The sequence below is a fragment of the Eubalaena glacialis genome, chromosome 8 (assembly GCF_028564815.1).
Source record: "Eubalaena glacialis isolate mEubGla1 chromosome 8, mEubGla1.1.hap2.+ XY, whole genome shotgun sequence".
Classification (NCBI taxonomy): domain Eukaryota; kingdom Metazoa; phylum Chordata; class Mammalia; order Artiodactyla; family Balaenidae; genus Eubalaena; species Eubalaena glacialis.
Genome location: NC_083723.1, coordinates 116,471,074 through 116,493,977, shown reverse-complemented (window position 1 = coordinate 116,493,977; position 22,904 = coordinate 116,471,074). Strand labels below are relative to the sequence as shown.

The 22,904-nt window shown below is 40.6% G+C and overlaps 1 protein-coding gene across 2 annotated transcripts in view; it reads right to left on the bottom strand.

Annotated features, from left to right (window-relative positions):
• Window positions 1–22,904, bottom strand: part of MGAM (maltase-glucoamylase) — a 79,308-nt gene that overhangs the window by 9,984 nt on the left and 46,420 nt on the right. For both annotated transcript variants that reach the window (XM_061198119.1, XM_061198120.1), the window contains exons 27-42: window positions 22,111–22,279; window positions 21,738–21,834; window positions 20,757–20,869; window positions 19,681–19,806; window positions 18,402–18,530; window positions 18,043–18,153; window positions 17,687–17,749; window positions 12,983–13,117; window positions 12,428–12,515; window positions 11,460–11,598; window positions 10,471–10,604; window positions 10,318–10,352; window positions 10,108–10,224; window positions 6,904–7,052; window positions 6,211–6,295; window positions 5,262–5,318 (exon numbers count right to left, since the gene is read on the bottom strand). In XM_061198119.1, coding sequence (XP_061054102.1) covers window positions 5,262–5,318; window positions 6,211–6,295; window positions 6,904–7,052; window positions 10,108–10,224; window positions 10,318–10,352; window positions 10,471–10,604; window positions 11,460–11,598; window positions 12,428–12,515; window positions 12,983–13,117; window positions 17,687–17,749; window positions 18,043–18,153; window positions 18,402–18,530; window positions 19,681–19,806; window positions 20,757–20,869; window positions 21,738–21,834; window positions 22,111–22,279 — 1,747 coding nt within the window. The remainder of the gene's footprint in view (window positions 1–5,261; window positions 5,319–6,210; window positions 6,296–6,903; window positions 7,053–10,107; window positions 10,225–10,317; window positions 10,353–10,470; window positions 10,605–11,459; window positions 11,599–12,427; window positions 12,516–12,982; window positions 13,118–17,686; window positions 17,750–18,042; window positions 18,154–18,401; window positions 18,531–19,680; window positions 19,807–20,756; window positions 20,870–21,737; window positions 21,835–22,110; window positions 22,280–22,904) is intronic.

Sequence of the window (22,904 nt, the reverse complement as noted above, 5' to 3'; positions counted from 1 at the left end):
TTATCAAGTGCTGATGGGAATGTAAGTTGTTTCTGAAATTTTGCCAACTTTTATTAAGGATTCTTGTGTTAAGCATCTTCTCTGGCTAGAAATTCAGAAAACCACTGGGTGATGGGTGGGAATGGAGCACATGAAAGACTTGCTCTCTTGAACAGACAAGATGGAAATTTAGGTTAACAATGTTCTGTTGAATGGAAGAGGTGAAAATTTAGGTACTGTAGAAACAGGAATTATATGAACTATACATAAATTCCTACCTCACTTAAGCATATAATAACCTGTGTGACAACAAAGAAACCCAGTTCAGAAACAGGATCTGATTGAATCATCTGCTCCAAGCGGTGAGCCTAAGTTTCCATTCTATTTACCAGGTGCAAATTTTTCCATGCTTTTGCTAACATCTGAAATACATCCTTCCTCTTCATCTTTTAAAGTACTGAGTATATTTTACTGACACTTCTGTAAACTGTCAGTGGGACTGGGTGCTGATTAAACCTTTTGGAAAGCAATCTGCCAGCATCTGTCAAAATGTCAAATACTTTACCCCAGCATATTCACTGACCAAAACTTACACCAAGATATAGGTACAGCGATATTTCCTACAGAATTGCACCATTACTTATAAAAAGAAAACAAGAAAACAAACTAAAATCCTAACTGTCCATCCACAGAGGTGCTTTGCTAAATGATTCCATACAATGGAACATAACACAGCTCCTAAAAAGAATGGGGAAGAGCTTCAAGTGCTGACATACAAAGATCTTCAAGATATGTTATTAGGTGAATTAATCAAGGTCCAATAGTATGTACAGTAAGATACTATTTGTGTAACTAAAAAAAGAATACACATATGCTAATCTATGCACAAATTTTTATCAGCAAAGATATATAACAGATTGTTAATGGGGGTTAGCTTTAGAAGGGGGACCAAGGATTGGGAGACAGGGAGAATGGTGAATTTTACTTTCCATTTTCCAATGTTTTCCCTTTTCCAATGTTTGAATTTTTACCAGTGGAGGGATTTTTACTTTCCTAATTTCTTGGCACCCCATATGTCTTTCAGGGTACCTTTCCAGTCCATATTCCTCTGATATCTTCCATCCTTTAACCAGTATACTTGCATTTCTTCTTCCTCTAAATTTCTACACTATATTTTAATATTCCACAGTGTTCCTTATATCGAATGATTTTTTAATTTTTATTTTATATTGGAGTATAGTTAATTAACAATGTTCTGTTAGTTTCAGGTATACAGCAAAGTGATTCAGTTATACATATACATGTATCTATTCCTTTTCCAAATTCTTTTCCCATTTAGGTTATTACAGAGTATTAAGCAGAGCTCCCTGTGCTATACAGTAGGTTCCTTAACTTGTTCCTTTTCACATGACCAGATGGTGAAATAGGTCTCATACACTTTGTGTATCCTCTAGAATAGGGATTAACAAATTTCACCTTTAAAGGGTCAGATAGGATATATTTTACACTTTGTGGGCCAGATAGCCTCTGATGAAACTACTCAAAACTACTTGATTCTAATTAAACATCAAAATTTTATTTTTTTCTAAATGGCTTGTTCCATCAACATTCGGCTTCCTATGTTTGGTTTTGTCTCAAAAAGAAACAAAAAAAGTTGAAAGACTCAATCAAAGCTATTTTCTATTTAAAGGGAACACTCTTGCACTGTTGGTGGGAACTTAAATTGATACAGCCACTATGGAGAACAGTATGGAGGTTCCTTAAAAAACTAAAAATAGAACTACCATATGACCCAGCAATCCCACTACTGGGCATATACCCTGCGAAAACCATAATTCAAAAAGAGTCATGTACCACAATGTTCATTGCAGCTCTATTTACAATAGCCAGTACATGGATGCCACCTAAGTGTCCATCAACAGATGAATGGATAAAGAAGATGTGGCACATATATACAATGGAATATTACTCAGCCATAAAAAGAAATGAAATTGAGTTATTTGTAGTGAGGTGGATGGACCTAGAGTCTGTCATACAGAGTGAAGCAAGTCAAAAAGAGAAAAACAAATACCGTATGCTAACACATATATATGGAATCTTAAAAACAAACAAATAAAAATGGTCATGAAGAACCTAGGGGCAAGATGGGAATAAAGATGCAGACCTACAAGAGAATGGACTTGAGGATACGGGGAGGAGGAAGGGTAAGCTGGGACAAAGTGAAAGAGTGGCATGGACATATATACACTACCAAATGTAAAATAGATAGCTAGTGGGAAGCAGCCACATAGCACAGGGAGATCAGCTCAGTGCTTTGTGACCACCTAGAGGGGTGGGATAGGGAGGGTGGGACGGAGGGAGACACAAGAGGGAAGTGATATGGGGATATATGTATATGTATAATTGATTCACTTTGTTATAAAGCAGAAACTAACACACCATTGTAAAGCAATTATACTCCAATAAAGATGTTAAAAAAAAAAAAAGCTATTTTCTATTTAAAAGCCATGTATAAAACCAGCAATTCCAGGAAACTTTTCTCTTCGTTGATAGCCCTCACACTTCACTTTCTTTTATATGGTATATATAATTATGTACATATGTATTAGTGTTTATAACATGCAAATATTAGCTCCAGATTAGATGGTGAACTCCATAGGGAAACCTTTCCAGTATATACCACACCCAGAGCTCAGTAAGGTGGTTTGCACCTGGGCAAGGTTGGGACTAGAGTGAGATGTGTAAGGTGCCTAGGATGCACCATTTAAGAAGGCACTTACTCTCAGGGTCCTGCAAACACAGGGGCCGCCTTAAAAAGGAGTGCCTCCTTAAACCGTGTGCCCTAGGCACCTTACTTGCTTCACCCTGGCCCTGGCCCCGCACCCAGGAGCCTCAGTGTACTCAGAATGACTGCCTGTTAGTGAATAAGCCAGTCAACATGCAAACTCAGGACAAAGGCTACACTCACTTAAAGGAAGTTGGCTGCTCCCTCCCAGAAAGCCCTCTTTGGGAAGCACAGAGCAGTCTTAACCTACTGCCAACCAGAGGACAGATCCAGCTCAGGAAAAAAGGGCGTGTCAGGGAGGACTCAGGGCTCCATAAGACGGAGAAGAAAAGGAACAAAATTTCCATTGTCCTTGCAGGGTTTTCACCCAATCCCAAGACAAATGGCTTGGCTGAAAGGGCCCAGAGCACACTCTGCCTCTTGTCCTCCTGCTGTTATCCTTTTGCTGTATTTCTAGTTTGCTGCTTTGCTCTGCTCAGAAAAGTCAGGAGAGGAGGACTAGTTAGAGAGAGAGGAGACACTACCTTTGACTCTTCCTCAAGAATCAAACTCTGGACTTCCCTGGTGGTGCAGTGGTTAAGAATCTGCCTGCCAATGCAGGGGACACACGTTCAATCCCTGGCCCGGGAAGATCCCACATGCCACGGAGCAACTAAGCCTGTGAGCCACAGCTACTGAGCCTGCGCTCTAGAGCCCACGAGCCACAACTACTGAGCCTGCGTGCCACAACTACTGAAGCCCGTGTGCCTAGAGCCCGTGCTCCACAACAAGAGAAGCCACCGCAATACGAAGCCCGCACACTGCAACGAAGAGTAGCCCCCGCTCGCCGCAACTAGAGAAAGCCTGTGCACAGCAATGAAGACCCAACGCAGTCAAAAATGAATTAAATTAATAAATTTATAAAAAAAAAATCAAACTCTGATTTGTCTGTGTCCCTGCAAAAGAACACTGCTTGTACCAATTTACATTCCCACCAACAGTGTAGGAGGGTTCCCTTTTCTCCACATCCTCTCCAGCATTTGTTGTTTGTAGATTTTTTGATGATGGCCATTCTGACCAGTGTGAGGTGATACCTCATTGTAGTTTTGATTTGCATTTCTCTAGTAATTGGTACAGCCACTATGGAAAACATTATGGGGGTTTCTTAAAAAACTAAAAATAGAACTACCATATGACCAGGAATCCCACTCCTAGGCATATACCAGAGAAAACCATAATTCGGAAGGATACATGAACCCCAATGTTCACTGCAGCACTATTCACAATAGCCAGGACATAGAAGCAACCTAAATGTCCATCAACAGAGGAATGGATAAAGAAGATGTGGTACATATATACAATGGAACATTACTCAATCATAAAAAAGAACAAAATAATGCCATTTGCAGCAACATGGATGGACCTAGAGATTGTCATACTGAGTGAAGTAAGTCAGACAGAGAAAGACAAATATATGATATCGCTTATATGTGGAGTCTAAAAAAAAGGCTACAAATGAACTTATCTACAACACAGAAATAGAGTTACAGATGTAGAAAATAAACTTTTGGTTATCAGGGGGTAAGGGAGGGGAGCGATAAATTGGAAGATTGGAATTGACATAAATACACTACTATATATACAATAGATAACTAATAAGGACCTACTGTATAGCACAGGGAACTCTACTCAATACTCTGTAATGGCCTATATGGGAAAAGAATCTAAAAAAGAGTGGATATATGTATATGTATAGCTGACTGACTTTGCCGTACACCTGAAACTAACACAACATTATAAATCAACTGTACTCCAATAAAAATTAAAAAAAAAAAAAAAGAACACTGCTTGAAGCTTCTGTGAAAGACTGTTTTCCCAACTGAGTCTCTGGGGTTCAGACTAGCCCAGAAAAGTCATATGACAGAGAAGGCTGTGTTCCTTCCCCATTTCTAAATGCATTTGCATTACACCAGCTCACAAAAGTCGGGCCTTATACCTCTGTGTACATTTTACATACTGCCTAGGACCTTGCTTACCTTAGGAAAGTACATTTAACAACTCCACTTTGGGCATCTATGCTATAAAAGAAGGTATTATGTAAAAAGACAGAGGGGAAAAGGCTCCTAATACTTACGAACTTCCAGTCTAGCAGGGAGAATATAAACAAAAATCATAGTTTCCAGCACAACTTCAAGCATTTGCCAGTGTCTGCCATCACACACCACTGTGAATAGTGGCGGTATAAGGAAAGATAAAAACTAACACATAAAGAACACCCACAAAAAGCCAGGCACTACAGGAGATGCTTTTACGCATTTCAGAACAATTCTGTGAGGGAAGCGGTCTTTCCCCATGTGGAGGTGAGAAAAAATGAGGCTACAAGGTTAAAAGTGACATGTCCAAGAACACACAACAAGTGGGTTAGGGAGCCAGAATTTGACCTGAGGTCTGTCAGATCCTAAAGCCTGTGCATGCTATCATTTCCCCAGGTTGTATAGAAACAATCAGAAAAGCTTACCGTGTAGTAATCATACCAGCGGGCTCTAGGGAAATATGCAGTGACATTTCTGGCGTTCTAAAATTAAACAAAAAAAAACAAGGCATGAGCAGTAAGCTCAGCTCTCTAGGGCAGAGTAACCCATTTGCATAGTACAGGGGTCAAAACAATGCAATGGCCTTGGACCCACAGGCCTCTTCTCTCTAGAGGTCACCAGTGTTGGGAAAGGCTCCCTTCTCTGATCCCTTCTCAAACTGGGGAGATTTGCCTAACCAAAAATGGTGGCTTCTGTAAAACCCTTTGGGATCCAGGACTTAAGGGGGAAAAAAAAAATCATCATTTACTTATAGACTTATCCCATACCCTCTCTAAAGAGACAAACTGAGGTTGGGTCTAGAGCAGAAAAAAAATTTGTAGGTTTACGGCACCAATACTTCAGAAATTATGATTAGTGCAGTAAGTTTTGGAGAAGATCCGGTTAACTGTTATTTTAATCAGAAGCCTAATCATTGATAAATGAAGTAAAGAAATGGCTGCCTGAGGACCTCTTTTGGAGGAAGGGAAGAGCTAGCCAGCAACAAAATTATACACATTGCTACAAACAATCCTTCTGAAAAGTTTTGTTTTAATGGTGATAGAGGATAGCAAGGATTTCCTTATAGTACTGTCCCCACCTGACTCATACTCCTTATTTCAGTTAAAGAAGAAATGATTATATCTTCAAATATATCAAAGGATTTTTTCCTTCTTGATTATCCAATGAATCAGAATTCATTATACTGATTTTAAAGACGAGGGAGCTGAGGACCAGAACACCTAAGTGAGGAACTTCAGCTCAGAGGGAGAGGAAGAGACAGAGGTAGAATAAGAAACCACATCTCAGGACCCCATCAGATGAGGCCTCTTCTCCTCGACTAGTCACCGGCCTCATAGCTGGGATCCTCTATTCATCAGAGGCCTCCATACTCACAGGCTCTAGGACAGGGCTGACCAGGAAGGCTGGGCCCAGAAGGAACTGACTGTCTACATCCCAGGTCACCTGGTCTGACACAAACCTGGAGAGGGAAACCAAGGTACCACAATTAGGACCCCTACAGGACTCCAGATCGAGGCCTTGAAGAAACTCCTCAAGTTCAGACCCAAGTTGGAAATCCAGCCGCATCCTATGCCATCCTTTATTCTTTCCCTAGGTCAACCTTAATTAGATACATGCTCACTTTCTACATGTCATGTTCTTCAAACCCATAAATGGCTGGATTTAGACACGTTCTCACCTAACAATATCTCCACACGTTTCTTAACCACGGCACATTTTAATGCAAGAATGGCCTCCATTCCTCAGATATCCCCCTGGAATGCCTTCTTTCGTGACCTGAGCTACTATAAAGGATAGGTAGGTCTTTACAGGCCCAAATTAGAAAGAAATTATTCATGTTGTATTGTATATCATTTTGAAATTTTTCAAAAAAAATCAGTAGTCTTTTACCAAAGAGCTAAGGTGTGACTGACACCATGCTAAAAGGAGTCATAACGTACGGTCTGTGCCTAGAGAGCTTTTGGCAAAAGCAGTCATGCCTTTAATTTGGAAGAATTGTTTTCTTCAACTGCCACCATATAGAATAAAGTTATCACTTAGTCATTGGTATCCTCGCTAGACACTCACTCATGGAGAAGAGGCCGCACGACAGTGCTGCCCTCCGTGTTGGCCCTGTGCATCAGGGTGTACAGATATGGCAACAGGGCATATCTGGTCTGCAGGACACTTCTGGAGATAGTCACAAAGGTAGAATTCCAGGACACAGGGTCTTGCCTCTAAGGAGAAAAGAAAGTGTTCAGGGCTCAACTTAGGGGACCTGGGGGACGTAAGGAGATCACTGAACATTTATTCCAAATGAAGATCAAACAGAGCTAAACCAACGATGACTATAGATGAGACTCAAAGAATATTTTTAATAGACCAAAAGAGGTCACTGAAGCTTTCCGAGGACAGTTGAAAAAATTCCCCGTAAGAAATGGGGGGTGGGGTATATATTTGGTACAATGCCCAAACTGAAAGAATACTGATACATTGAAACATGAGGATTTTTTCATGTACTTGTTGGCTATTTGTATATCTTCTTTGGAAAAATGTCTATTCAGTTCCTCTGCCGATTTTTAAACCAGATTTTTTTTTTTTTTTTGCTATTGAGTTGTATGAGTGCCTTATGTATTTTGGATATTAACCCTTTATCAGATACATAGTTTGCAAGTATTTTCTCCCATTCTGTGGGTTGTCTTTTCATTTTGTTGATTCCATGCAGAAGCTTCTTAGTGTGATGTAGTCCCACTTCTTTAATTTTGCTTCTGTTCTTTGTGCTTTTGGTGTCATATCAAAAAAAAAAAAAATTGCCAAGAACAATGTCAAGTAGATTTTTCCCTATGTTTTCTTCTAGGAGTTTTATGGTTTCAGGTCTTAATCTATTTTGAGTTAATTTTTTGTGAGTGTGGTAAGATTTGAGTTATTTTTGTGAGTGTGCCTGTGATTATCTAGTTTTACCAACATCATGCATTAAAGAGACTATGTTTTCTCCACAGAGTATTTTTGGCTCTCTTGTCAAATATTAGTTGACAGTACATGCAAAGGTTTATTTCTGGGCTCCGATTCTGTTCCATTGGTCTATGAGTCTATTTTTTATGCCAATACCATACTGTTTTGATTACTAGACCACGTAGTTTTGATTATTATAGCTTTGTAATATAGTTTGAAATCAGGAAGCCTGATGCCTCTAGCTTTGTTCTTTCTCAGGACTGCTTTAGCTGTCCGTGGTCTTTTGTAATTCCGTACAACTTTTAGGATATTTTTTTCTATTTCTGTGAAAAATCCCATTAGAATTTTGATTGGAATTACATTGACTTCATAGATGGTTTTAGTATGGACATTTTAACAATGTTAATTCTTCTGATCCATGAACACAGAATATTTTTCCACTTGTCTCTTTCATCAATGTCTTACAGTTTTCAGTGTAGAGATCTTTCACCTTCTTGGTTAAGTTTATTGCTAAGTACTTTATTGTGTTCTGATGCTATTGTGAATGGGATTGTTTTCTTTATTCCTTTTTCAGATATTTCACTGTTAGTGTATAGAAAGGCAATCGATTTCTGTATGTTGATTTCATATTGTGCAACCACTGAATTCATTGATTAGTTTCTAATAGTTTTTTGGTGACATCTTTAGGATTTTCTGTATATAAGATCATATAAACTGTAAACAGAGACCATTTTACTTCTTCCTTTCTGATTTGAATGCTTTTTTTTTTCCTCATCTGATGGCTCTGACTAGGACTTCCAGTACTATGTTGACTAGGAGTAGTGAGAGTGGGAACCCTTGTCTTTGTCCTGATCTTAGAGAAAAAGCTTTCAACTTTTCACTGTTGAGTATAATATTAGCTGTGAGCTTGTCATATACGGCCTTTATTATGTTGAGGTACATTCTTTCTATACTCAATTTGTTGAGAGTTTTTAATCATGAAAAGATGTTGTATTTGTCAAGTCTTTTTTTTCCTGCACCTATTAAGATGATCATATGATTTTTATCTTTTATTCTATTAATGTGGTATATCACATGATTTGCATATATTGAACCATCCTTGCATCCCAAGGTTAAATCCCACTTGATCATGATGCATCATTCTTTCAGTGTGCTGTCAAATTCATTGTACTAATATTTTGTTAAAACTTTTTAGAACTATATTCATCAGGGATATTGGCCTCTTTTTCTTTTCTTGCAGTATATTGGCCTCTTTTTCTTTTCTTGTAGTGTCCTTATCTGCTTAAGTATCAGGGTAATGCTGGTCTTGTAAAATTAGTTTGGCAGTGTTCCCAAACCTTTAATTTTTTGGAGGTGAGAAGTATTGGCATTAATTCTTCTTTAAATGTTTTATAGACTTCACCAAGGAAACCATCTGGTCCTGGGCTTTTCTTTGTTGGGAGATTTTTGATTACTGATCTCCTTACTCATTACTGGTCTGTTCAGATTTTCTATCTCTTCATGATTCAGTCTTGGTAGATTCATGTTTGTAGAAATTTATCCATTTCAACCAGGTTGTCCCATTTGTCAGTATATAATTGTTCATAGTAGTCTCTTATGATCTTTTATATTTCTGTGGTATCAGTTATAATGTCTCCTTTTTCATTTACAATTTTATTTATATTTGAGCTTCCTCTCTTTTTGTCTTAAGAAATCTAGCTAAAGGTTTGTCAATTTTGTTTATCTTTTCAAAGAACCAGCTCTTAGTTTCATTGATCTTTTCTATTTTCTGCTCTCTATTTTATTTATTTCTGCTCTGATCTTTGTTATTTCCATTCTTCTGCTAACTTTGGGCTTAGGTTGTTCTTCTTTTTCTAGTTCCTTGAGGTGTAAAGTTAGGTTGCTTATTTGATATCTTTCCTTTTTCTATAAACTTCCCTCTTAGGACTTGGAATGGTAGTTATCAGGGGCTGGGAGGTGAGAGAAATGGGGAGATGTTGGTCAAAGAGTAAAAACTTCTTGTTATAAATTAAATATTTCTGGTGATATAATGTATAGCATGGTGTCCACAGTTAACAATACTGTATTATATACTTGAAAGTTGCTAAGAGCGTAGATATTAAATGTTCTCACAACAAAAAAGAAATGGTAATTATGTGACATGATGGAGGTGTTAACTGACCCTACTGTGATAATCATTTCACAATATATAAGTATATCAAATTTTAAAAAAAGAAACATGAGGGTTTAATGGTTTTGAAGATGTCCTTGGGGAATATAGACTACATTACTTGTAGTTCAAAAAGAGAGTCTGTGTTCCTGGTGACACAGAACTTTTGAGCTCTGAGCTCAATGTCCTACCCTGGCCCCAATGCTGTTGTGGTTCCTCGAGAAGGGGTAAAAGGCCCCCAGCTGCATCCAGCGAGCACACATTTCATATTTAGCATCTTGAAAGAATCCACAAATATCTGCTCCTGTCTGAAACAGGGTAGAATAAAATGGGCCCGTTAATGATTTCTGAAAGATGTCACCATCTGCTTGGCGATTAGGAGTAATCCAAAGGACACTTACAAAGGATATGCCGAAGAGGCTAAACTCCATCATGCCTGCAACGAGAACCACAGCTGTGTCAGACAAGGCACTCAGGACCTGCCTCCTCTTCCCTCCTTGGAGAAGCCTTGATCGAAGACCCCAACTCCTCTCCTCTCCCAGCAGCCCACACACCAATGATAGATTTCTTCAGCTGGTCCCACGCGGCCGTGTTGTCACCCAGCCAGTGTCCTCCCCAGCGGCCAGAAGAGGGGAAAGTGGAGCGAGTGATGACGATCCCTCGCTGCCCCGTCACCTCCTGCACAGCTCTGCTCGGAGGGGAACAAGGGGGTGATTTAGGGCACAGCAGGCGAGGAAAGGCCACAAACCTTCTCCTCCCAGAGCTCCTGAGCCTAGGGCATGGTGACAAAATATCTCCTGTGTCACAGAAGGGAATATGGAAATCTGAGCCATGAGGTTCCTCACCAACTGACTCCATATGATGGTGATAATATTAAAAGTTGTATCTTTACATTGTGTTTTATAGTGTTTCATACAAAAAAAAAACTTCACAATGTAATAAACTCACCAGATCACCTAAAAATAATAGGTAATCACTAAATTTTGCTATTTATTTACTCAATACTTAGTTTTATATATTTGGGAAAGAAGAAGATGAATTCCTTTATAAGGCTTTCCTTAGGATACTTCTTATTAAGCATTGAATGAGCACACAAAATGGGACAGTGATAATTAAGCAGAACACCAGTTGGCTACCCAACAAGAATGACAAAAAATAAATTCTAATAGAGATGAATCACTTTTGAAAAAAAGGAAAGAGATATCCAGTCCTCTGTGTTCCCTTACAATAACTAAAATTATTATAGCATCATCCACGCTGCGTGATAAACTTACTTATGTCTCCACGTGTATTTCCCCCACTAGGACTATTAGTCTCTTACTTAAATAAGGACCACGCCTTATTTAAATCTGTCCTGCTAACTAGGATCACAGGGTCTGGCTCCGTGCTCATGAGTATTTAATAAATGAGACTTGCGACAGAGCTATACTTAAAGTCTTCTTAACTCTTGGAAGAGGGAATGAAAGGACGAGCAGTGTAGCTTCATCAGTCCCTGGCTGTCCCTGCAGGCTGTCCCGACTGGAGAAGGTAGTTGATGACTCACTCGTATGTGGGTCTGGTCTGGGCCCACCCGTACAGGCTGTGCACGTCGTAGTGCCGCACCGGGGAGCCGTCAGGCAGGAGCTGCTGGCTCTCCATGCACAGGGTCTTGCTGCTCAGGCCCCTGTCCCTGGACTCCAAATCTGAGGAGAAAGATCTAGTGATGTGAAATCCACCCCTGCCTGATCCTGTTTATCCTTGACCTCTCCTCATGGGATTGGACTCTGGATCATAAGACTAACTTGACCCCTGCATGGGTGCCTCTCCTCTCCAGGGGCATGGAAACATGTCCGGCTCTGAGCTACAATGGCACTCGCAGGTGTTTTCAACATCCAGGGCCCCAGAGGGCTCCCCAGGAGAAAGCAGGGGCATGGGGAAGAACGCAGTTGTCAAACACTTACTGCGTGACAGGCTCCAACCTAGGCTTTTAACATGTACGTTATTTTATGTAATTCTTATCATAGTTCTATGGAACTATGATAAGGGTCCTCTTCCTTTTACAGTTTAAAAAACTGAGATTAGAAAATAGCAAGTAATCTGCTAAAGGTCACACAACTCATAGAGAGTATAATTTCCAGAGCCAAGATATGAACACAAGTACAACGCCAAAGTCATTGACTCCATGATAAGGCGAGGCCATTACTTTCCACCCACTGGTGACACAATAAATTCCTGCGGAGGGATTAACATGAGCCTGAAGAAGTAAGACACCTAGCTGTGGGATCCTTTAGAGACATCACCACAGTTAAGTGTTTTTTGAAAAAAATTTGAGAAACTTACCCAAAGGGGCCAATAACTTGCCCACACCCAACTGGGTAAAGTTCTTGGAGTGTGTTTGTCTTTGGTCCCCCCAAAACCAGAGTGTCAGTCAGGATGTCCCTGAACATCAGGATAAATGTCTGGCTGATGGACTCTTGCAGCTCACTCCCTGCAGCCATGGCGCTGCCAGTAGAGGAGGCCAAGGGTCCTTACATGGCATATAGGGAGGGTGGTTCAGATAGGCATCCTTGCAGCCTGGAGGGACTGCCCCACTCACGAAGCTCGCCGGTTCATTCATATCCTGGAAATGTCAAACACAGGAATACTTTACTTTTAAAAAGAATTATATACTGTCAACTCAGAGACAAGGAAGTAGAGAATAATTGTTCACCATCCAGTAATTCCATAGATTCCAGCCCAGGGAGATTCATCAAATCCAGCTTGAAAAAGATCAATTAAGCCCTACAGAATGACTGGCTGGAGGATTTGAAAAAAATTCTCACTCAGGGTGTGAGGCAGGCTCAGTTCCAAGGAATTCCTGGTAATCAGCTTGGAATTCTACAGCAAGAACTTCAGACAAGGTACAAGGTATGAGGAGTATCAGAAAGGTCCACTCCAGATTGGAGGAACTGCAGTTTGATATGTCCAAGGTCTTTCTTGGATGACTATTACACCTTTTGATTAAAAGTCAGTAATACATATGCTTAGGCACACAGAGATAGAAACACACCTATTCCCATGCACACAGACACAAACACACACACTTACAATCCACAGGCCATCAAACTTCAAGCTCTTCTCTGGATCCCGTGGATTGGTGTACATTTCTCTCAACTCCCTTTTCCACCACGTGATGGTTGAATCACGGAAAAAGTCTGGGAAGGCCACATAAGCTCGGTATTGCTGTAAAAAGTAAATACAATTTATTTGTCCCAAACAAATATATTAGACAGAAAACAGGCATTTCCTGAAAGCTTAACTCATGCAAAGCCTATACAGTGTGGTGATAGTTAATCCAAAGTTATGAGCTTAAGTAATGTTCTTGGCTTATTTGAAATACAATGAGCTCAAAGAACAGAAATGAGCACAAATGAGACACCTTCTTATCATTTGGAAAGCATCCATGGACTGTTTTCCTCTTTGTGTCAACATGAATGGTAGCCATCAACACCCTGAACTCACTTTTTCCACCGTTAGATACCCACCCCTCAACTTCTGTCCTGCAATTTCCTAAGCACCCCTCAAAGACAAAGCACGAGCCAGGGAGACTGCAGCTTGAAGGGGCAGACAGCAGATGCACTGTCAACAGGTTGAAAAGAAACATCCAGCTGATCCTCTCCTATCTCATTCCCAGTAGGAAAAAAGGGTGAGAGATAAGACTGCATTTTATTACATAAGACTAGCTAACTGATATGTATCTGGGTTTTCTATGGTTTCAGAATCACTTGAATAGTGCAGTTGTGCGTCAACTAAATTGGGAGGACTTAAAGAGGAAGTTTCAACTCCCCTTTCTCTTATCTTCTTCAAATAATAAAAAACTGTGTCTTTATTTTAACCTGGAAAATGGATCCAAGGTATAACTCCTGAACTATAACCCTTTTGAGATCAAGGCCCTTGTTGACCTTTGTATTCCCCAACCATGCTTAGCTTAGAAGCTGACATAAGATAAATGTTCAGAGCATAATTGTAAATTCACGCCACTTAGCAATAGCAAATACTCTTAAATTTCTATATAGCTATGATGCTTGTTATGGAGCTTTATGGTCCTTTGTATGTCTCAGTAAATTGGTTCCTCTGTGTTCATCAGTGCATTTCAAGAGTTAAAAAGCTAAATAATGCTGGTGGCAAGAGTGTGGGTGGGGAGGAAACAACAGAAAAAGGACTTGGTCTAGGGAACCTCCAGTATCTATACATGATAGGCAAAAGGCAAGTGGAATCCCAAATGTCTAGAAAAAAGGCCAAAAAGAACACAAAGAAAAAACCAGAAATGGATCAGTGTACAGGGATCCAGCTCACAGAGAACTTCCGAGGTAGTGAGCCAGACCACTGAGCATCTCGTGAAAGGGAGGCATGCCAAGGTTGCCTTTTTTTAAGAAAATGGACGTAGAAACATGGACCCAACAAAATAGAACCTTTCACCAGAAACAGAGAACTCCAGCTCAGGCAGGGTCAGAAACATGGGGTAGAGGAGGGAAGTGAAGAATTGGAATAAACAGAGTCAATACCAGCCGCGTCCAAGTGATAACTGAATCCCAAATGAGATACAAGTGAGAAACTTGACTAACTTTGATTTATTAGCCCCACTAAAAGGTGCTCTGACCCTTACCCATGAAATTAAAAATGTTCTGCTGTTCTCCAAGGTACTGGCTCTGCCTCACTCCTGTCTGTATTCCACTCTTGCCTCATTGCTTCTGTCCTCACTTTCCCTAGTCCTCAACTCATGATGTACCCACTTGCATGTCTGGTCCCAGGATTACTTATCACAATCCATTGTGTGCTACCAAAATGCAATTCCTAGGCCCCATGCCAGGCTTACTGTATTAAACATCTAAGCTTCAGATCCAGTAGCCTCAGGCCCACTAATCTCATCAAGTGGGTCTTATTAATACAAATAGTTAAAATCATTCTATCTATTGAGAATGTCTTATGTGCTACCTAACAAACACTGTGACCCCCTAATGAAGTATTTCTCATCAGGGGCACAATTGGCATTTAGGGCAGGAGAATTCTTGGTGGAAAATCCCCTGCAATTGGGCATCCCTGGTCACTGCCTACAAAATGTCACTTGGTGCTCCCCTTGCAATAATCAAAACTGTCCCACAGATTTCCAAATGCCCTCAAGGTGGCAGTATTGCCTCTAACGGCCGATGTACTGCAGGGCTCACACAGTGGTAGCCAACTTCTTGATTGCTGAAGTGGCCCTCTCCCCAGCATACTGATTTAAAAGTCATGGTACTGCCATAAAAACAGACACATAGACCAGTGGAACAGAATAGAAAGCCCAGAAATAAACCCACACATGTGCAGTCAATTAATCTTTGACAAGGGTGCCAAGAACACAAATGGGGAAAGGACAGTCTTCTGTTAACAGTGTTAGAAAAACGTGGATATGTAGAGAACAAACGTATGGACACCAAGGGGGGAAAGCGGCGGGGGGTGGGGGGGTGGTGAATCTAAGAAAAAAGAAAAACATGGATATCCACACGCAAAAGAATGAAACTGGACTCCTATCTTACACTGCTCACAAAAATTAATTCAAAATGAATTAAAGACTTAAATGTAAAACCTGAAACCATAAAACTCCTAGAAGAAAACACAGGAAAAAGCTCCTTGACATTGGTCTTGGCAATGATTTTTTTGGATTTGACACCAAAAACACAAGCAACAAAAGCAAAAATAAACAAGTGGGATTACATCAAACTAAAAAGCTTCTCCACAGTTAAGGAAACAATCAATAAAATGAAAAGGCAACTTAAAGAATGGGAGAAAATATTTGTAAATCAAATACCTGATGAGTTAATATCAGAAGTATATAAGGAGCTTATACAACTCAATAGCAAAAAAACAAACAAACAAACAAAAAAACAACCCACAAATATATTGATTTAAAAATGGACAAAGGACCTGAACAGACATATTTCCAAAGAAGGCATACAAAAGGCCAACAGGTACATGAAAAGGTTCTCAGCATCACTAATCATCAAGGAAATGCAAATCAAAATCACAATGATAATCTGTTAGGACAGCTTTTATGAAAAAGATGAGAGATAACAAGTGTTGGCAAGGATGTGAAGAAAAGGGAACCCTTGTGCACTGCTGGGGGGAATATAAATTGGTACAGCCACTACAGAAAATACCGGGTTAGCAAAAAACTTCGTTAGGGTTTTTCCATAAGATGTTACGGAAAAACCAGAACAAACTTTTTGGCCAACCCAATAGTATGGCGTTCCCTCAAAAAATTAAAAATAGAACTACTGTATGATCCAGCAATTCTACTTCTGGGTATATATCCTGAAGGAAGCGAAATCAGCATCTTGAAGAGATATCTGTACTCCCATGTTCATTGCAGCATTTATTCACAATAGCCAAGACGTTGAAGTAACCTAAGTGTCTGTTCACAGATGAATGGATAAAGAACGTGTGGTGTCTATACATACAATGGAATATTATTCAGCTATGAAAAAGGAAAACCTGCCATTTGCAACAACATGCATAAACCTAGAAGGCATTATTCTAAGTGAAATAAGCCAGACAGAGAAAGACAAATTCTGTATGATCTCACTTATATGTGGAATCTGAAAAAAAAAAAAAAGTTGCACTCATAGAAACAGAGAGTAGAGTGGTGATTACCGGGTGCCAGGAAGTGGGGGAAATGAGGAGATGCTGGTCAAAGGTTGCAAGCCTTCATTTATAAGATGAATACGTTTCTGAGCCTAATGTACAACATGGTGATTGTCGTTAATAATACTGTATCGTATACTTAAAAGTTGCTAAGAGAGTAGATCTTAAACATTCTCACCACACAGTACACAAATGGCAACTGCGTGAAATGATGGATGCGTTACTTAACCTGATTCTCATAATCATTTCATGATATATATGTATATCAAACTATCACATTGTACACTTTACATATATACAATTTTATTTGTCAATTATACGCCGTTAAGCTGGCAGAAAATACTAAAAACTAAATAAATAAAGTCAAGGAGCCCATGACCCTGAACTTCTCTGGCGGATTCCTATGTCCATGTGGGCTGCCTGGACCATGAAACTTCAAGTGATCTTCTGTGAGAAGCAACAGAGATCACAGCAAGCTAGGTTCTCTCCCTTGGATCCTCCTCTGAGATCCATTACAAGTAAGAACCTGTTCCCAGGAGAGTGTAAGTTTTAACATATGGCTGGAAACTGGGAGATAAGATCAAAGTTGGGAAACCCAAGGAAAGATGGGGGGATTTATAAGAGAGAAGATGGAAAAGGCTGTCCATGAAAAAAAAGAGGTACAGAGAAAATTACCCAATCACTAAAGACAGGGGTGGGAGACTGTTTAAAAGGGATACACAAGGCAAAAACAACTGCAAATACAACAATAATGAAAACAACAATAAACACACTAATTCAGGCAAAAGGCACTGTTTCGTCAAGGTATCACACAGTGGAAATTTCATGGATGTTTGCAATCTGACAGCCTTGGATTGGAAATCACCACTCTGTCACCTAAAACCATGGACACAAGTAATTTAAGCTCTCTGAGTCTTAGTTATGCAAAGTATAATAATATCTGCCTCCCAACTGGGGTAAAATATTGCATGTAAAGTGACTGGCACACAGACAGACACACAGGACATGTTCCCTACGTAAGTTTCCTCATCTCGCGCCCATGCCCATGCCATGGGGATGTCCAGTATCCTAAGTATGGCTGCACCTTCCTGGCAACCCTGATTTCACCCAACATCCATACAGGCCCTTTACCTCCACTTGACTTTCCCAGTCTAGAGAACTGTTGATAACAATATCAGGAAAATCAGGCCAGACCTGTGAAGAGAAAAATGTTTAAAAGCAATGCACTAGGTAATTTCTCTTATATAGCATTTCCTAAGAAACTATAAACTATGCCCTAGAGGTGATAATTTGATTTTCTTGTAGGGTTGATCTAAAGAAAAGTGGATATCACAATGCACATACATTCCTTTAAAATTCCTTAACAGTGGTGACAAATACTGATAGAGAAAATGACAACTTCTGACCTCAGAGTCCAAACAGAAAAGAAAAAAATGTACAAACACACTAACAGTGCGGGGATTAGTGGATCACTGCTCAGAGCATACCTTTCCCCAGACAATGCTTCCATCATTCGGATCTTTGATGAAGACATCGTCCTCCACACCCCGCGTGAAAGGGGGATAGGGCTTTGTCTCGTTGCCAGAAATGGCTGGGTCCTGAAATCAAAGCACAGGTCAGCTGAGAAAACCAAAGCCAGGGTAGAAAAATGGAGAACTCTTCAAAAGCGGAGGCATCAGCTTCCACCTGAGCTGTAGAGCTTCTGTGAGTCCAGGGAAATACACTTTTCTTATTGAACCTCAACTTCTCTACTCACAGCGTGGAAGAAAACACAAGCACAAAGCTTTCTCCACCAAATCCCACTCACTCTTCCAAACAGACTCCGCCCATTCACACGGGGACTGACCAGAATGAGGATGACCCGCATCCCGTCGGCCTTCATTCGAGCAATCAGAGCTGGAAACCCCTCAAACTTGGGGCTGAGGGTGAAGTCCAGCTGCCGCTCCAGGTAATCGATGTCCGCGTACTGCACGTCCTGGAGGAGGACAAAGGAACCTTGCAAAGCCCAGGCTCCACGTGAGAACAACGCTCCACTAACCAATGGTGAATTTCAGTCGGCATCTTTTTGATTCTTTCAAATCCCACCTCTGTGATTTGTTAGGTATTAGGTTCTGGAAAATTCACCTAATTTTCAAATTTTGAGTCGTAAAATAGAAAAAAACTAAATTTGCAAAAAATAGGATGATAATGCCGAACAAGGCTGTGGAGATAAATGAAAGCAGCAGATGAAAGTGCTTTGTGAAGGGCCAATATAAGGAGCGATTGTGGTTACCACCCCCATCCCCAGAGGCTGCCCCTGGTATCAGTGGCTCATACTCAGAAAAAATAACATAATGTAAACTACCCGGTACTAATACAACATGGATAGTAAGCCCATTAAAACAAAACAAACAAAAGCACCTGTAATTGCTTTGGAATAACTAATCCTGGGGGTTATCAGACACAGCTTTCTTATTAAGAATAAAATATTGCACGCTATACTTTCCGCTAGTAGGAACAATCGTAAACAATAGAAAAATCAATAGAATAAAATTAAGTACGTAAATGGTTTATGGGACCAATTCTCTGATTAGTGGACCCCTCTCATCTTCAAGTGAAGGCGGAGTTTGTTTCCATAATTATTTCCTCTGGAAACCAGTCCCAAGATCCCTACATTCAACCAGGAATTAGCTCAAAGCTGTGGGAACACTGGGCTGCAGTGCCAGCAAAGCATTGGAACTGAGGTTATATCTACACACACAGTGGTCTGACTGAATTTGGGTCAATTTCTTTTAATTAAGCAAAACTACTCTCTGGGCAACATTTTTACAGTAGCAAGAATGTTTTTGACTAGATGTTGTGAAGTCATGTGAAAGAAACGGAAGCATGATCTAGCAGAAAGAGCCCTCGGGCTGACCCAATGTCCTCCTCCTTTGGCAAATCACGGTGACTCTTCAAGTTGGGGACAATGACACCCCCCCCCTTATATTACTACTGGGCAGGGGTGAGGCTGAATGTGATACTGTATGAGAAAGTACTTTGTAATTTTATAGAACCTGATAAAAATCAGACAAACTAATCCAGATACAGAGACAAGGGTTGGCCATGCGGTCCCAGAGTCAGTACCCCACAGACTGACAACGTACATAGGGGATCTGGGCAGCCACCATCTCATCATACAAGCTACCAATCTCAGCGTCGTTCTTGTATCCATAGCGACACAGCTGAAACCCCAAGGACCAGTAAGGAACCATCACTGGCCGACCAATCAACTAGAAAATAAACAGAAAATTTAGTCCTTAAAAAGAAGAATCTGGGTTAAAGTTGTACACAAAGTAATAAGAATATTTTTCCAGTGTCCCCAGTTAGATAATCAACAAATTCAAATCCAGAGAGAAACTAAGAGGATGCAGAGCCACTGAGATAACTTGGGGAAAGCTTCCTGCCGGACTTGACCTCTCTCCCTAGGAGTTTTGGAAAACCTGATTTTACTCTGATTCCTAGTGGCAGACCAGCTTACTGGTTAAGAACACGAAATTCAGAAGCAAAATACCAAAATGCCTGGGTAACCATATGGGATCCAGTCTCTGCTGGCTGTGTGACTCTGGGCAAAAGTGAAATAACCTCTTCTATATCTGTTTCTTCACTTGTAAATTGAGGATAATAATATATTTGTTTCATAGTGTTTTTGTGAAGACTGAATGAGTTAACGTATGTTAAGTGCTCTGACATGCAACAAGTAATATATCAGTGACATATAGTAAGTTTTATGTCTGTGTTTGTTGCTGCTGTCAAAGCAACTGTTGGGACCACTATGACCACAACCACCACCACAACCCTCACCACCACAATCACCACTCTCACTGCCACCACTCTCACTGCCACTACCATCACCACCATCACCACTATTACCACTGTCACTGCCACCACCCTCACTGCCACCACCATCATCACCACCATCATCACCACCACCACCATCACCACCATCGCCACTATTACCACTGTCACTGCCAACTACCACCAGTGGCACCACTACTATTGATACTTCTGCTATTCTGCAATGCTCTGAGAGGCTACAAATATAATGGTTATCAGGATGTATTTATTGTTCCTTATTCTATAGCCTACCTGTCTCCCAGAAAGATCAACAATTCTAGTTATCATCTAAGAACTACAGAATGTGCTATATAAATACTTGGTAACCAGTTGAATTCCCTCCTACCTCAGTGTACTGCTGAGTGACAAGCTCTGGAGTTGGCCCCAAGAAGACATAGAAGTCCAGAATTCCTCCTGTGGTACGGTATGTCAAGGCAGGCAAGGGCTGGAATGTCACATCTGGAAATGTAGGAAAATACCAATCAATATGGAAACCTTCAAGTGAGAAATTACCCCTGAAATTCATACATTCTCCCTCTTCCTATGCCTCCTTATTGTAGCGTGCTGAGAGGAGGTATTTTGTACTATACCTACACAGAATTTAAAAAGTTAAGTGAAGGTCTGCAGGGTCATCCGTGCCTGGATTTTCTCCCCTTTATTATATGCACTTATTACCTTATTATATGTTTTGTCCTCCTGCTCTTTTAAAATTGTTATTATCATTTTTATTTCAGAATAGTTTAAAACTTACAAGAAGTTGCAAAAATAGTACTAAGAGTTCTCTTGGGCAATTCACCCAGCTTCCCCCAATGACAGCTTCTTACATAACCATTGTACATTGTCAAAACCAGGAAACTGATGTTGATACAATACTATTAGCTCAGGTAGAGGCCATATTCAGATTTCACCAGTTTTCACAAGCATGCTTTTCAACCCCACTTCCTGATTTTCCACCCTCTTTCCAATATACCACGCAAATTTTCTTTACACCCTCGTACCCCAGGAGTGAGTGCTCTGACCCACAGCTTCATCACTAATTCAAATTATATTAGTGGCTCCCACTGGCTGACCTCCAGGATACTTGGGACTTGCTTGGTTTTGCTACCCCTTCTTACGTTGTTTATGCCAAATAAGAGTTAATTCTTATTACTACATGTTACTGAACTGAAATAAACAGAAAGGCTAAAGAGAATGAAGAAAAGAAATAAAAAGCACTCTCCACAAGATAATAATTTTGACTTCAGGGGCAACATGATCAAACACATTCTAAAGTTCCTCAAGGATGACTGATTCACAAAAATAAGGGGAGATGCCAGCATCATCTTACCCATGGCGTTGCTGTTTAGCAGGAGCACCCCATGGGCATTGCCATCCTCCTCCAGTGCCATGTAGTAGGGGTGGACACCATAGGAATTCTTCTTGTACTGGGAGAGTCATGGGGAGAAGTGGCAGGAGGTTAGAAGAAAAAGGGTGAAAAAAGATAGAGATTGAGAAAGAAACTCAACAAATTGATTGATAAGGTGTGTCTAGTCTTCTCTGTGAAATAAACACATAAGAAACAAAGAAACCCGAGAATTGGTCCACTTGCCTAAAAGCAGAATGTGACCATCCAAGTTGAGTGTTGGAAAGAGGAAACATGAAGCATACACAGTGTGGGTGGACAGAGGCAAAGACACAGATCCCAAATGCTCTACCCTTACCCCTGGGGGTTGGTCTCGGGAAAACATTCCCCACGTGTTCCAGTTCAAGTCTCTTCGAAAGGCTGTGTGCTCAGTTTCCCCAAAGCCATAGAGGTACTGGGAGGGGAGGCGCGTGGAGATGCGGATGAACATGTCGTTGAAGGTGAAGCCAAGGAGCTGAGAGTCCCAACTGCAACACAAAAGGGTACATTTGCAAAAGAAACGGGCTGTTCTAATAGCTTCAAGCAACTGACTTCTCAGGGAAATTGAACTCTTGATTTCCTCCTCCCACCCAGAACCCCCCTGTTGACCTCCCACACAAAACATAAAGTCTATACAATTAAAATAATCATAGACTCCCTTGCTATACAAGCCCAGGAGCCAGTTCTTTCTTCTATTTTCCTCTATCACTACCTCCTTCTAGTGGTCCCTCCAGAATGCCAAATCCAATCAGTCTCACCATCTCAGCTGCCACCATTTCACAGCAGGCCTAGTTTCCACCCTTGCCCCACTATAGTCCATTTTCTACACAGCATCCAGAATGATTATTTTTTAAGCATCTCACATCATGTCAAGCCCTGTTTGCAATTCTTCAGTGATTCTCATTGAAACATCTTGTGACGTCTTCAAGGCCATTCCTGATCTCAAGCCACCTGGACCCCAGCCTCATCTCCCCCCACTCACCTCCTTACTTACGATACTACTGCCACCACATTGGACTTTTTTCCCCTTAATAAGGCAAGTTTGCTCCTGTTTCTTGGTCTGTGCACTGACTACTCAATTTGCTTGAAGTGTTCTCACTCCTCCCCCGTCTC